This window comes from Rhinoderma darwinii, chromosome 4 (assembly GCF_050947455.1).
Source record: "Rhinoderma darwinii isolate aRhiDar2 chromosome 4, aRhiDar2.hap1, whole genome shotgun sequence".
Classification (NCBI taxonomy): Eukaryota; Metazoa; Chordata; class Amphibia; order Anura; family Rhinodermatidae; genus Rhinoderma; species Rhinoderma darwinii.
Window position 1 is genome coordinate 407,533,448 of NC_134690.1, and position 14,824 is coordinate 407,548,271.

At 49.6% G+C, this 14,824-nt stretch overlaps 1 protein-coding gene across 1 annotated transcript in view; it reads left to right on the forward strand.

Annotated features, from left to right (window-relative positions):
• Nucleotides 1–14,824, forward strand: part of AARS2 (alanyl-tRNA synthetase 2, mitochondrial) — a 23,762-nt gene continuing 8,938 nt past the window's right edge. The window contains exons 1-18 of the mRNA XM_075863513.1: nt 1–271; nt 1,151–1,339; nt 2,415–2,560; nt 2,675–2,866; nt 5,925–6,069; nt 6,164–6,309; nt 7,614–7,722; nt 7,819–7,857; nt 8,460–8,571; nt 9,026–9,153; nt 10,316–10,463; nt 10,542–10,711; nt 10,792–10,905; nt 11,440–11,580; nt 11,836–11,973; nt 12,437–12,546; nt 12,756–12,864; nt 13,585–13,707. Of these exons, the coding sequence (XP_075719628.1) occupies nt 56–271; nt 1,151–1,339; nt 2,415–2,560; nt 2,675–2,866; nt 5,925–6,069; nt 6,164–6,309; nt 7,614–7,722; nt 7,819–7,857; nt 8,460–8,571; nt 9,026–9,153; nt 10,316–10,463; nt 10,542–10,711; nt 10,792–10,905; nt 11,440–11,580; nt 11,836–11,973; nt 12,437–12,546; nt 12,756–12,864; nt 13,585–13,707 (2,475 nt within the window). The 5' untranslated portion in view covers nt 1–55. The remainder of the gene's footprint in view (nt 272–1,150; nt 1,340–2,414; nt 2,561–2,674; nt 2,867–5,924; nt 6,070–6,163; nt 6,310–7,613; nt 7,723–7,818; nt 7,858–8,459; nt 8,572–9,025; nt 9,154–10,315; nt 10,464–10,541; nt 10,712–10,791; nt 10,906–11,439; nt 11,581–11,835; nt 11,974–12,436; nt 12,547–12,755; nt 12,865–13,584; nt 13,708–14,824) is intronic.

Below are 14,824 nucleotides of genomic sequence, written 5' to 3' on the forward strand. Positions count from 1 at the left end.
CCGGAACTGATTTCACGCCTCCTTTCCTAGTTACAGTGCCTTTGCCATTCGCAAGATGGCGGCTCCCTTGCGACTGCTTCGGGGACTGACAAGTTGTGTGCCGTGCAGCTACCGGTCCCTGTCCTCAGCATCCACCCCGTCCTCGGCTGCCATCCGCCACACTTTCTTGCGCTATTTCGAGGAGCAGCATGGACACCGGCACGTCCCGTCCTCCTCAGTCCGTCCTCGGGGAGACCCTAGTCTGCTTTTCGTTAACGCAGGCATGAACCAGGTGAAGTCACGACGTGGGAGTTGGCGCAGCGCTCGATTGGCTATAGAAAGGGGGCGTGTTTTGAGGTTGTCAAGGTGCTAGAAGCCGTGGGGCGGGGTCATTCAGATGATTGACAGCGGATGTCTGACTAGTGACAGGAGTTGTAGCTGAGTACACGCGGTGTTAATATTATATTATCTCCCCAGTATATTATATATATGGGCACAAGTATTAATGATGTCGCTACTGGAAATCACTTTCATTTCACTTTTGTGCATTTCCTCAAAATGTACCTCCTGTTCCGATCTCCCACCCAACCCGACATCCGGCATGAAGCGATGCCATTGTACGCCGGATGATACAGTTGTCAAGGCAACCGTACGCCGGCCATCGTGTATCGTGCACTATTAATTACAATAATACCCGTGCTTGACGCTCTTCCGGTATTGTACGGTTGCCACGGCAGCTATACCGCTAAGCGCACAATGGCGTCTCTCCACGCCTGATGTCCGGCCCGCCAGGAGATCACATCTGTTCAAAACTGCCAACTGGTTTATTCATACATTACATGGCGCCATTTTTAAATGTCGCTCTACAACGCTTTCCGTATATAATAATTCACTGATAAATATATAGTGAAGCGGCTTCACACCAGGCGTCTGTATGAGGTATAGAAATAAAGATTATTATTCGTGTAAATGCAGCTCCGGATGTGACTGGAGTATTAGAATTGTGAATGCAGATCAAAAAAATAAATGAGACTAATTCCAAACCGATGGAAGACTAGAATACGGACCGCGACTCCGATGATCACTAACTGTGCGCCCCTCACCCTATCGCTGACACCATTGTTGTCCCATACGTTTCAGTAAATAACAGCCCCCCTTTCATTTGGTCCAGTTTAAGCCCATCTTCCTGGGCACAGCGGACCCCCGGAGCGAGCTGGTGCAGTACCGCAGGGTGGTGAACAGCCAGAAGTGTGTGCGAGCCGGAGGAAAACACAACGACCTGGAGGACGTGGGCCGAGACGTTTACCACCACACCTTCTTCGAGATGCTGGGGAACTGGTCGTTCGGAGATTACTTCAAGGTGTGAAAACGACGAAACCGCGAACCTGATGTCACCACATACCAGATATCTGCCCCGTGTTATACCTGATGTCACCACATACCAGATATCTGCCCCGTGTTATACCTGATGTCACCACATACCAGATATCTGCCCCGTGTTATACCTGATGTCACCACATACCAGATATCTGCCCCGTGTTATACCTGATGTCACCACATACCAGATATCAGCCCCGTGTTATACCTGATGTCACCACATACCAGATATCTGCCCCGTGTTATACCTGATGTCACCACATACCAGATATCTGCCTCGTGTTATACCTGATGTCACCACCTACCAGATATCTGCCCCGTGTTATACCTGATGTCACCACATACCAGATATCAGCCCCGTGTTATACCTGATGTCACCACATACCAGATATCTGCCCGTTGTTATACCTGATGTCACCACATACCAGATATCTGCCCCGTGTTATACCTGATGTCACCACATACCAGATATCTGCCCCGTGTTATACCTGATGTCACCCTATACCAGATATCTGCCCCGTGTTATACCTGATGTCACCACATACCAGATATCTGCCCCGTGTTATACCTGATGTCACCACATACCAGATATCTGCCCCGTGTTATACCTGATGTCACCACATACCAGATATCTGCCCCGTGTTATATCTGATGTCACCACATACCAGATATCTGCCCCGTGTTATACCTGATGTCACCACATGCCAGATATCTGCCCCGTGTTATACCTGATGTCACCACATACCAGATATCTGCCCCGTGTTATACCTGATGTCACCACATACCAGATATCAGCCCCGTGTTATACCTGATGTCACCACATACCAGATATCTGCCCGTTGTTATACCTGATGTCACCACATACCAGATATCTGCCCCGTGTTATACCTGATGTCACCACATACCAGATATCTGCCCCGTGTTATACCTGATGTCACCACATACCAGATATCAGCCCCGTGTTATACCTGATGTCACCACATACCAGATATCTGCCCCGTGTTATTATATCTTTCCCATCCTTGACATGATCTTGTAGTTTTGGTGTCTTCGTGCAGGAACAAGCTTGTATAATGGCGTGGGAGCTGCTCATAAGCCGTTACCAGATCCCAGCTGAGCGCCTCTACGTAACCTACTTTCGGGGAGACCCAGAGCTCGGCCTTGCCGCAGATGAGGAGACCAAGGAGATTTGGCTCAGCCTAGGGTAAGTGCAGCGATATATTGATTCTGCTGGTCCATATGACTAGGATCTGACACGATGTTGGGACTTTTTGTTTGGGTCGTACACACCCTCATCATTCGTATCTCCCTCCACCAGGGTACCCCCATCACGTATCCTGCCATTTGGTCTTAAGGAAAACTTCTGGGAAATGGGAGACACGGGTCCCTGTGGGCCCTGCACAGAAATTCACTATGATCACGTTGGTGGACGAGACGCTGGCGCTCTGGTGAACCGGGACAGTCCTGAGGTGGTGGAGATCTGGAACCTGGTGTTCATGCAGTATAACAGGTGGGTCATGGGGTTCAGTACGAGGAGTAGGTTTGGATAATGTAGAACTTGGCGTTGATGTTGGTAGGTTACTACAACTAGTCCCTAAAGTCCATGACTATGAACCGCTGGGTGATGACTATCTAGAACCGGGCGCAAAGAGAAATCATGTCAATATAAAGCTGGTTCTTTGCGCAGTGTAGAAAGGAGATCCCTATAGTCCAGTAGTTGGTACTGGTGAGCGATGATGATCTAGAACCTGTCGTTTATAATTTGTACAAAAATGATCACCATAATCTAGTACGGTGTTTGCCTCATATAAGACATGACTCATGATAATCTAGAACCAAGGGTCAATATAATGTCATTGGTAGGTTTTGATGACCTAGATCCCGTCAATGCTTTATTACAGGTTGGTCAGAACCAGGTATTTATAACAGATAGGTCATCATTTGTCCAGAACCTGCAGTGTAACAGGCAGATCATGATAATCTAGAACCTTTAAAGAGGACCTGTCACTTTTCCTCACATGTCTGTTTCAGTAAATCTCATGAAATAACAATTAAAGGGGAACATATTTTCTAAGAACTCAAAATTGTGCCATTCCTCTGTTATTCCTCTTAGAAATTTATGAATTATCGGACAGCTGGGTGTTACCAGTTGGGGGCGTGTCCTTACACAGGCTGACAATGTCCAATCAGTGATGAAAGAATGAGACTGTGTAAGGACACGCCCCCATCTGGTAATATCCTGTTGTGAATTTATTCATACACTTCTAAGAAGAATAACTGAGGAGCGGTACAATGCAGAAATCTAAGAAAATATGTTCCAGACTGTATTCTCCATGAAATAACCAAATATTTACTACAAAACACATGCCAGGAGAGCGGAGTGCTTTTATTAATATTGCCCTGGATAGGTCTTTAAAATCATGTAGTGTTTGTGATGGGCTATGATATAGATCCTGGCGTTTATAAATTATAATGGGAAGGTCATGACTATCCAGAACCGGGCGTTACTATTACAGACAAGTCATTGTTATCAAGGACCCAGGGATCACGTAATGTATCAGGTAGATCGTAATAATCTAGGACCTGGTGTTTATATATGACAGTTCATGATCATCTAGAACCGGGTGTTTATATATGACAGGTCATGATAATCTAGAACCTGGTGTTTATATATGACAAGTCATGATGATCTAGAAGCGGGTGTATATAAAGTATGACAGGTCATGATCATCTAGGACCTGGTGTTTATATATGACAGGTCATGATCATCTAGAACCGGGTGTTTATATATGACAGGTCATGATCATCTAGGACCTGGTGTTTATATATGACAGGTCATGATCATCTAGAACCGGGTGTTTATATATGACAGGTCATGATCATCTAGGACCTGGTGTTTATATATGACAGGTCATGATCATCTAGAACCGGGTGTTTATATATGACAGGTCATGATCATCTAGAACCGGGTGTTTATAAAGTATGACAGGCCATGATGATCTAGAAGCGGGTGTATATAAAGTATGACAGGTCATGAACATCTAGAACCGGGTGTTTATATATGACAGGTCATGATCATCTAGGACCTGGTGTTTATATATGACAGGTCATGATCATCTAGAACCGGGTGTTTATATATGACAGGTCATGATCATCTAGGACCTGGTGTTTATATATGACAGGTCATGATCATCTAGAACCGGGTGTTTATATATGACAGGTCATGATAATCTAGAACCTGGTGTTTATATATGACAAGTCATGATCATCTAGAACCGGGTGTTTATAAAGTATGACAGGCCATGATGATCTAGAAGCGGGTGTATATAAAGTATGGCAGGTCATGATCATCTAGAACTGGGTGTTTATATATGACAAGTCCTGATCATCTAGAACCGGGTGTTTATAAAGTATGACAGGTCATGATGATCTAGAAGCGGGTGTATATAAAGTATGACAGGTCATGATGATCTAGAACCGGGTGTTTATAAAGTATGACAGGTCATGATGATCTAGAAGCGGGTGTATATAAAGTATGACAGGTCATGAACATCTAGAACCGGGTGTTTATATATGACAGGTCATGATCATCTAGGACCTGGTGTTTATATATGACAGGTCATGATCATCTAGAACCGGGTGTTTATATATGACAGGTCATGATCATCTAGGACCTGGTGTTTATATATGACAGGTCATGATCATCTAGAACCGGGTGTTTATATATGACAGGTCATGATCATCTAGGACCTGGTGTTTATATATGACAGGTCATGATCATCTAGAACCGGGTGTTTATATATGACAGGTCATGATCATCTAGAACCGGGTGTTTATAAAGTATGACAGGCCATGATGATCTAGAAGCGGGTGTATATAAAGTATGACAGGTCATGAACATCTAGAACCGGGTGTTTATATATGACAGGTCATGATCATCTAGGACCTGGTGTTTATATATGACAGGTCATGATCATCTAGAACCGGGTGTTTATATATGACAGGTCATGATCATCTAGGACCTGGTGTTTATATATGACAGGTCATGATCATCTAGAACCGGGTGTTTATATATGACAGGTCATGATAATCTAGAACCTGGTGTTTATATATGACAAGTCATGATCATCTAGAACCGGGTGTTTATAAAGTATGACAGGCCATGATGATCTAGAAGCGGGTGTATATAAAGTATGGCAGGTCATGATCATCTAGAACTGGGTGTTTATATATGACAAGTCCTGATCATCTAGAACCGGGTGTTTATAAAGTATGACAGGTCATGATGATCTAGAAGCGGGTGTATATAAAGTATGACAGGTCATGATGATCTAGAACCGGGTGTTTATAAAGTATGACAGGTCATGATGATCTAGAAGCGGGTGTATATAAAGTATGACAGGCCATGATGATCTAGAAGCGGGTGTATATAAAGTATGACAGGTCATGATAATCTAGAACCGGGTGTATATAAAGTATGACAGGCCATGATGATCTAGAACCGGGTGTATATAAAGTATGACAGGCCATGATGATCTAGAACCGGGTGTTGGTGTTATTTTTGGCAGGGAGACAGATGGATGTCTCCGGCCGCTGCCGCGGTGTCATGTGGACACAGGGATGGGATTGGAGAGATTGGTCACGATCCTTCAAGGCAAACGCTCCAACTACGCCACCGACCTGTTCACGCCCATCCTGAGCGCCATTGAGCGGGTGAGTGTCTCGCATCGTGTTCTCCATCGTCTGTAGAGATGACCGTGAAGATATTCAATGCAGGACCTGAACCTATAGAAATCTCTCTTCTCAGGGCTCACAGGCCCCTCCGTACCAAGGAAAACTGGGCCCGGAGGACCCGCACCATGTGGACATGGCGTACCGCGTGGTGGCCGATCACATCAGGACTCTGTCTGTTTGCATCGCTGACGGCGTGTACCCCGGGATGTCCGGAGCCGAGTAAGTGCGGAGTGTCCTGTTCCTCCGCTGCGTCCTATATAAGTAATGGGAAGGTCCCCAGAACTTGGGATAATTAATCCTTCGTCACATTCGTGGATCTGCCCGTAGTCGAGGTCGGAAGCACGTCTTACCATGTGTCTGCCAGCTGGGGGCAGTATTGCCTTGTTTTTCAGACAATAGAAATTAAAGGGACCCTCCACCTGCGAGCTCTGCTTCATGAGCGATTATAACATTGAGACGGGATTCAGACTGGTCGTGGTGCGGCCGCGCTAACAGGAGTGTATCCATTACTATATGTGTCACCCCTTATACCAGCCCCCCTGACTGAGGGACATTGAGCCCCCCGCTAGACTAGTCTTATATAAAGGGGTCCGTTTACCAGCCGGACTGACCTTAGAGTCCGATCGACGTGGATTGTATGGAGTTTATGTCCCAGTAATACATGACCTGCAGGGTCTCCGGCTCATATAGAGGGGGGCAAGGCAGGGGACCCCTCTCCGGCTCATATAGAGGGGGGTTAAGCGGGGGACCCTCTCTGGCTCATATAGAGGGGGGCTAAGCAGGGGACCCCTCTGTGATGTCTATGGGTTATAAAACAGCTCAAGCTGCAAACTCTCTGCCATATACTCCACCGGTCCGGAGCTGCGGTGTTCCCAGTAAATCCCAGTCCTGGCGTCTCCTGTCCTGTTACTTTATCCAGCGGCTTCTTAGTTTATTTCTGTTTTAGGGAAAGCTGGGTGACTACTGGCCCCCCCAGATTTACTAGAGTCCTGAAGGGCAGCCCGGCCCCGTTATCCAATGTAACGTCCCCGGCTCCATTACCAGTCACATTTGCTATTCAGGGGGCTAAAAAAATCTGTGTAGCGACCCTGTGAGCGCTGGGTGGCGACCCTGTGAGCGCTGGGTGGCGGCCCTGTGAGCGCTGGGTGGCGGCCCTGTGAGCGCTGGATGGTGGCCCTGTGAGCGCTGGGTGGTGGCCCTGTGAGCGCTGGGTGGCGGCCCTGTGAGCGCTGGGTGGCGGCCCTATGAGCGCTGGGTGGCGGCCCTGTGAGCGCTGGGTGGCGGCCCTGTGAGCGCTGGGTGGCGGCCCTGTGAGCGCTGGATGGTGGCCATATCGGATCTGCACACAGCTTTTCCACCAACAGATATAAGTAATTAGAGGCTGAATGGAAGTTTTGAGGACGGTCCATAGATTTTAAGAGATGCCATAAACCAGCCAGAAAAGACATCTTCTATATGACCCCCCTGAGAACCTGCGCTGTCCAGCGATGACCCCAGATGAATGAGATGTTTCTGCTCCGCAGTCTCGTGTTGCGCCGCATCCTCCGCAGGGCTGTCCGCTTCTCCTCCGAGGTTCTCCGCGCTCCTCCCGGCTTCCTGTCCTCCTTAGTTCCCAGTGTTGTGGAGATCTTGGTAAGTGGAGACCCATAAACCCCCGACCGCAGTCAGACATGAGGCAGGTTGTTACGCAGAATTCTGACGCGTCGTCGCTATGTCGTTCTATTACAGGGGGAGGCGTATCCTGAACTGGAGCGAGAGAAATCGCAGGTCAGTGACGCTTCACTCAGCGCCGGGTAATCCGCCTGTGGTCAAAAAATGTGTAGAATGTCTGGAAAGTGTCCTGAACCAGTCCTGCTCACACAGCTGAGGGTTTGCTACAAGGTAATCGCCAGTAAAGCAGCAGCACCGATCTCCTGGACTCAAGACTAATGGCTCTAATCGACACTAACATATTGTAACAACCCCTCAGCTGTGTGAACAGGACTGGGTCAGGATGTGTTCTCAGCCCCCGGGTCTTGGATGGTGTTGGTTCTCATTGCGGAGATCCAGCTGGTGATAGGACTCAGGACCTCGTTCTTTCCGTCGGAGGGACCCATGAACGGGAAGGAAAACGGAAACCACAGCTTCCTGCGCTTTACCATTGATTTAAATAGTAGATCTTTTGTTGCAAACGGTTTCCGTTTGTTTCCGTTCCGTAAGGTTTCCGTTTTTTTCCCGCGGAAACAATAGCGCAGTGGACTGAGCAGCGGCGTGTGTTCCGGAGAGCTGACGGCCCTCTCCCGGTATATCGCTCCGGTGTGTCCAGGACTCCGGGCGTCTCTCCGCTCCTGTGCAGTGTCTGGTGTCATTTGTCATTTCTGATCCTTTAGATCATGAGGATTCTGAATGACAGCGAGGAGGCGTTTCTGGTCTCCCTCCAGCGGGGGCGCCATATCATCGACCGCACTATTCAGCAGGAAGGAGCTAATCTGACGTTCCCAGGTAGGAGATCTGACGGAGGTTGAGTCTCTCCAGGGGGGTGGGGGGGGATTTAAAGGGGTTTCCAGTTTTATGGAGATAAAGTGATGAGGTCCTCGGGGGGACGTCTTTCTTTTTACCTTGACATCGGGGCACGCGGCGGCATCCGATGACGTCACCATTTTGCATAAAACAGAATCTTAGGGGAATTAGAGGGATCAGTTCTGAGGTTGATGACCGGACTGACGGGCCGCAGAGCCGGAGTTTACAAGGTCTCAGTCTCTGCCGGTTATGGGGCCCCACGGGTTGATGTTTTTGGCCCCTGCGATGATCCTTCCATGTAATATGTTGTGGGGTCGGCGCGCTGCTACGCTGCCGCAGGGACATTGATCTGAGGGGGCGGTTACCGGGATGACGGGGGTGGGGGGGGGTCAGCTTGTGGCGTTCTGCACTCTCATGTGGTGTGCTGTCTCTGCAGTGGGCGTGGCCTGGTCTCTGCACCGGAACCTGGGCTTCCCGCTGGATCTGATCGGGCTGATGCTGGAGGAGCGGGGATTCTCCCTGGATAAGGCGGCGCTGGAGCAGCTAGCGGTGGAGGAGGCCGAGGTCAGTGACCGCCACGTACACACATCACCCGGAGGTTGTAGAAATACAGTCCGTGTTTCACTGCCTCGATGTCAGGATCACTGCTTGCTGTCAGTGAATGGTATTATCCAGAGGCTGAAAACTCATCCTAACCCGAGTCCTGCTCACACTGCTGAAGGTTTGTTACAATGTGTCAGTGTATATCATTGTTTCCCAACCAGGGTTCCCCAAAACACAGTCCAACAAGTGTAGGGAAGTAAAACCGATTACATTCTGGTCATAGATGATTGAAAGGGGTGGGAAAAGCAGCAAATCTGGGCCCGAATATAAAATTGTAGGAGACCACCGGCCTGACAGCAGGTCCTGCGTACACAATCCTGATACATGTAACCTGCGCTGACACATTGTAACAGACTATTGGGCGGAGAGATGTGCGGCTGATGTTTCAAGCAAAGATCACGAAAATGTGGAGGACGTGAAACACATTGGGGGAGATTTATCGGAAGTAATTGCCGTAGCAACCGAAGCGATTCCTGGTCTCGTTTTCCTTGCACTTCTATTGATGAATCTCCCCCAACGTCCATTAGAAAGGACTGTACATTATACGATGATTACGCTTCAGTTACAAGACGCCCGGACCCTTCTCTGAAGCGAAATATCCCTCTGTCTTACATGTCACACCCACCCGGAAGCTGAGATATGAGGCGCTGTTTGCAGGGTCCGCTGTGCAGCCCGTGACGTGGTCATGCAGCAGGAGGTTCAGGATGAACACAATGCAAAGTGCTGCAGAGCACAGAAGCGGGACTATAAATCCCTGACCTATAATAACACTGTAACAAAGCTGCATCTGTGGCTGCTGGGCCAGTGTCAGTCTTCACTGTAGATCTGGCATTACATTCTGTACCTTGCACGGCTATGACGATCCATCCACGAAGCGAGGTAACTAATACCTGGTCGCAGTGGTGTCGTCACTATGTACAGGGACTGGCTGCTAAGCGTCACGTGGAAGTGGATGAGATCCCATATCTGCAGTGAATGCCGGGCGCACGGGGAATCCCCATATTGGCGCCAAATTTCCACAGTTCTACCGTTTTCCTCCGGCATCTAGCAGCCGATCATCTCCACGTCCCGGTGTCACAGCGGAACGTTTGCCGCTCATTTCCTCCATGTTTTCTGCTTTTAGAAGAAGATCAGAAACCAGCAGGCGGAAGGAGCCGCGGCCCGGCTGCAGCTGGACGTTCACACTCTGGCTGAGCTGCAGCGCAGGGGGGTCCCCGGCACCGACGATTCACCAAAATACGACTACAGCCTGGGGGCGGACGGGAGATACGGTAAGACGGCCGCCATGTTCTCGCCTTCTCATTATTGGTTCCTATTCGGCTCATCATCATGTAAATGTCTCCCCGCAGTGTTCACTCCCTGCCAGGCCACCGTACTGCAGCTGTACAAGGAGCGGTCCCTGCATTCTGAAGTGGACGGGGGTCAGCGCTGCGCGGTCATCCTGGACCGGACCTGTTACTACGCGGAGCAGGGGGGGCAGAGCGCTGATTTGGGGTACTTTATACGGCAAGGGGAGCAGGTAACCGGCATCTGGCTCTAGGCTCTGTGCTCGTCCCCTTTCTCCCTGCCATCTTACTCCCGGCTCTTCTCTCCCTACAGGACATCCTGTTCCCGGTGGAATCTGTACACGTGGCAGGAGGTTACGTGGTACATGAGATAACCGCCACTGAACTGCTGAGGGTCGGGGATCGCCTCCTGCTGCACCTGGACGAGGTAACGACAGCCAGCAACGAACAAGAATCAGGAGTCAGATAAAGATCGCTGAGCGCTGACATTGCATCTAGTTTGATCCCTTTTTTTTTTTTTGAGCAGTCCCTGCTGGTTCAGTGTCTGCAGAGCGAGCTGTGAGGTGCGGCATACGAATCCTGCAATACAATGCAGCGGAGGGGAGGTGAAACACTACAACTCCCAGTATGCAATGCAATGTTTTCTTGTTGGGCCTTGTGGGTGTTGTAGTGTCTACTTTTGCCATATAAACGCTACAACTCCTGGAACGCAACGCAACAGAAGGTCCATTATGTAGTCACCACTCAGCGGACAGCTTTGACAGAATACACACTACAACTCCTGGAATGCAATACTTTATTGTGGGAGATAAAGTGTTCACATCTGATCTAGAAACACTACAACTCCTGGAATGCAATGCAACCTAGTACGACCTCAGCTGACCTGTCAGGATTGTTCTATGTGATATCAGGAGAGGGGTGCAATGGCTTCATATGATGATCGTCTCTCTCCTCCCCCCAGGGCCAGCGTCTGGCGTGTATGGTAAAGCACACGGCCGCCCACCTGTTGAACTTCGCCCTGCGCCAGGTCCTTGGTGAGAAGACAAAGCAGCGCGGGTCACATGTCACAGCGGAACGCCTGCGCCTCGATGTCAGCGTCACGGTGAGGAGCGACGAATCCCCCCTATGGGAACCGCGTGTGTTTAGTGGCCTCTCCCTGTGCTGCTCGGACTATAGGCACCACCAGGGGCGTCCTACAGTCCGTAAAATCATCACTAGGAATTCAGGGTCCGGAGCGCTGGGGTCGTCACATTGTATAATTACTATCTATGTATATAATGTGTGACGTACGTTTATATCGCGGGGTCCGGAGCGCTGGGGTCGTCACATTGTATAATTACGTACGTTTATACCGCAGGCTCCGGTGATTGGTCGGCAGCTGCAGGAGGTGGAGAAGCTGCTGCAGGATTTGATCGCACAGGATCAGGAGATTGACGCGGCGCACATTCCACTCGCGGACGCCAGACGTATCCCGGGTCTGAGGACTGTGGATGAGGTACACGGCCTGATGCACTTATCCTCCGTTATACTCTGCTGCGTTGTATTGTTGGAGATGTAGTTTTGCGCTGCACCTGCTCCTTGTACAGTACGGGAGCAGCGTTGTGGAGGACGGGTATGGGACATGATGTAAGATCAGACGCCCAGTAACTGTAGTGAGGAGGGGGTTCAGGCCAAGGCTCAGACACCCCCCCCCCCCCCCTCCTGCCCTCGTGTCCAGAGCTCAGGCTCCACCGTTGTGATTTCTGAGACGTCTGAAGATCATTATTGGCTGGAATTCCCCTCTAAGTGCAGCGGGGTCTCTCCAGGTAACATCCCGGGGGCCACAGATGCGACAACTGCAGCTCTAACCATGAAATCAGTTGTCCCTTCCCCCACTCCCCTCCATCCCCTCCCCATAAGGGACCATTCTTTACCTAGGGACTTGTAGGGGTTAAGGCCTTCTAATGTCTTCCCGGCAGGTGTATCCGGATCCGGTTCGTGTGGTCTCGGTTGGGGTCCCGGTGGAGAAGCTGATGAATCCGAGCTGTCGAGATGCTCTGCAGACTTCAGTGGAGCTCTGCTGCGGGACGTGAGTGATAGTCTGTGTGGACGGGGGTCTTTATCCTGGGCGACCCCATTCTATATGACACGGCCCCCTGATCTAGTGCTCACATTACATGATGCCCGTCCTGAGCAGAGACCTGCAGAGGGGCCCCCACCAGGGACCATCCCCGCCCCCTATAACATCACAATGACCTCCCCCTCCCCCCGCCATGTCACCTTTTTTTCTGTACCCAGACATTTGCTCAGGACCGGAGCCATTGAAGACCTGGTGATCACCTCAGAAAAACTACTGGTAAAAGGGATCGTCCATCTGATCGCCGTGACCGGAGAAGAAGCCAATCAGGTGCGTTTGAAATACACAATTGTTATACTCCAGTCACCTCTAGAGCAGCATTCACAATTCTTATGCTACAGTCACCTAAAGAGCAGCATTCACAATTCTTATGCTACAGTCACCTCCAGAGCAGCATTCACAATTCTTATGCTAGTTATAGTCAGAGTAGCATTCACAATTCCTATGCTCCAGTCACCTCCAGAGCAGTATTTACAATTCTTATGCTACAGTTGCCTCCAGAGCTGTATTCACAATTCCTATGCTCCAGTCACTTCCAGAGCAGCATTCACAATTCTTATGCTCTTAACACATCTAAAGTTGCTTACAAAATTCTTATACTCTGGTCACAATTATCATGACGGCTACTTTGCCGGACAAATACACTGCTAACTCCTGAGCTAAGATCCCATAATGCAGCACAGCATGTTCTGTACCGGCACTGAACCCGTAGAGGGGGCTGCAGGGAGGTTGGTTTTATTCTTTTCTTCATTGTAAACTCTACATCTCCCTACAAGCCGAGCAGCAGAGCAAGAGCTCTACAGACACTGAACCAGCAGGAGGTGAGATGTGAGGTCAGAAGAATTGTGACTTCAGCTCTGGATGTGACTGGAGTATAGGTCTCGATGAAATGCTGAACTAGAGGAATAAAAGAAATGATTTGCAGTCACTGAATACATAAGAATAAGGCGGTGAAAAGTATCAATCTCGTGTAATAATCGTAATCCGCAGGCGCGAGAGACGGGTCACGTCCTGAGGAGAGAGGTGGAATCCATCAGCGAGCGCATGAAGACCCGACCGACCGCCCTGAGTGAAGCCCAGCAGCTGGCCAAGGAGATCGGACTCCTTAAAGTCGTGAGTAGAATGGCGCAAAACGGAGATGGAAAGGGCGCACGCCTCTTTATAAATAAGTCGCCTCTTCGGTTGTCCGCGCGTCACTAACTGAAATAACGGCGGCCAGGAACTGGTAAAGATTTTCGCTATATTTTACACCAGGTTCTGCCGCTGGGCTGCGGAGGCCATGCCCGTTTTTCATAAGCTCCACCCACTTTTTAATTTTATTTGTATCTTTTTAAAGTGGCGAGAACGGTGAAAACGGCCCATAAGTTTGCGAAATTTCTACGCCAGAAAACTGGTATCAGAACGTTGTTAACTTTCCCCCAAATTCAAATAGAAAATTGTGGAACTCTTCATTATCCAATAAAGACGCGTTATTAACCTCTAAACAGAAAGATGGCGTCTCTACCCTGTCAGGACGTCCCTGCTCCGACACCTCTTATAGTTATGGACGTCCCTCCTCCGACACCTCTTATAGTTATGGACGTCCCTCCTCCGACACCTCTTATAGTTATCGACGTCCCTGCTCCGCCACCTCTTATAGTTATCGACGTCCCTGCTCTGCCACCTCTTATAGTTATCGACGTCCCTGCTCCGACACCTCTTATAGTTATGGACGTCCCTGCTCCGACACCTCTTATAGTTATGGACGTCCCTCCTCCGACACCTCTTATAGTTATGGACGTCCCTGCTCCGACACCTCTTATAGTTATGGACGTCCCTGCTCCGACACCTCTTATAGTTATGGACGTCCCTGCTCCGACACCTCTTATAGTTATGGACGTCCCTGCTCCGACACCTCTTATAGTTATGGACGTCCCTGCTCCGACACCTCTTATAGTTATGGACGTCCCTGCTCCGACACCTCTTATAGTTATGGACGTCCCTCCTCCGACACCTCTTATAGTTATGGACGTCCCTCCTCCGCCACCTCTTATAGTGATGGACGTCCCTGCTCCGTCACCTCTTATAGTTATGGACGTCCCTGCTCCGACACCTCTTATAGTTATGGACGTCCCTGCTCCGACACCTCTTATAGTTATGGACGTCCCTGCTCCGACACCTCTTATAGTTATGGACGTCCCTGCTCCGACACCTCTTATAGTTATGGACGTCCCTCCTCCGACACCTCTTA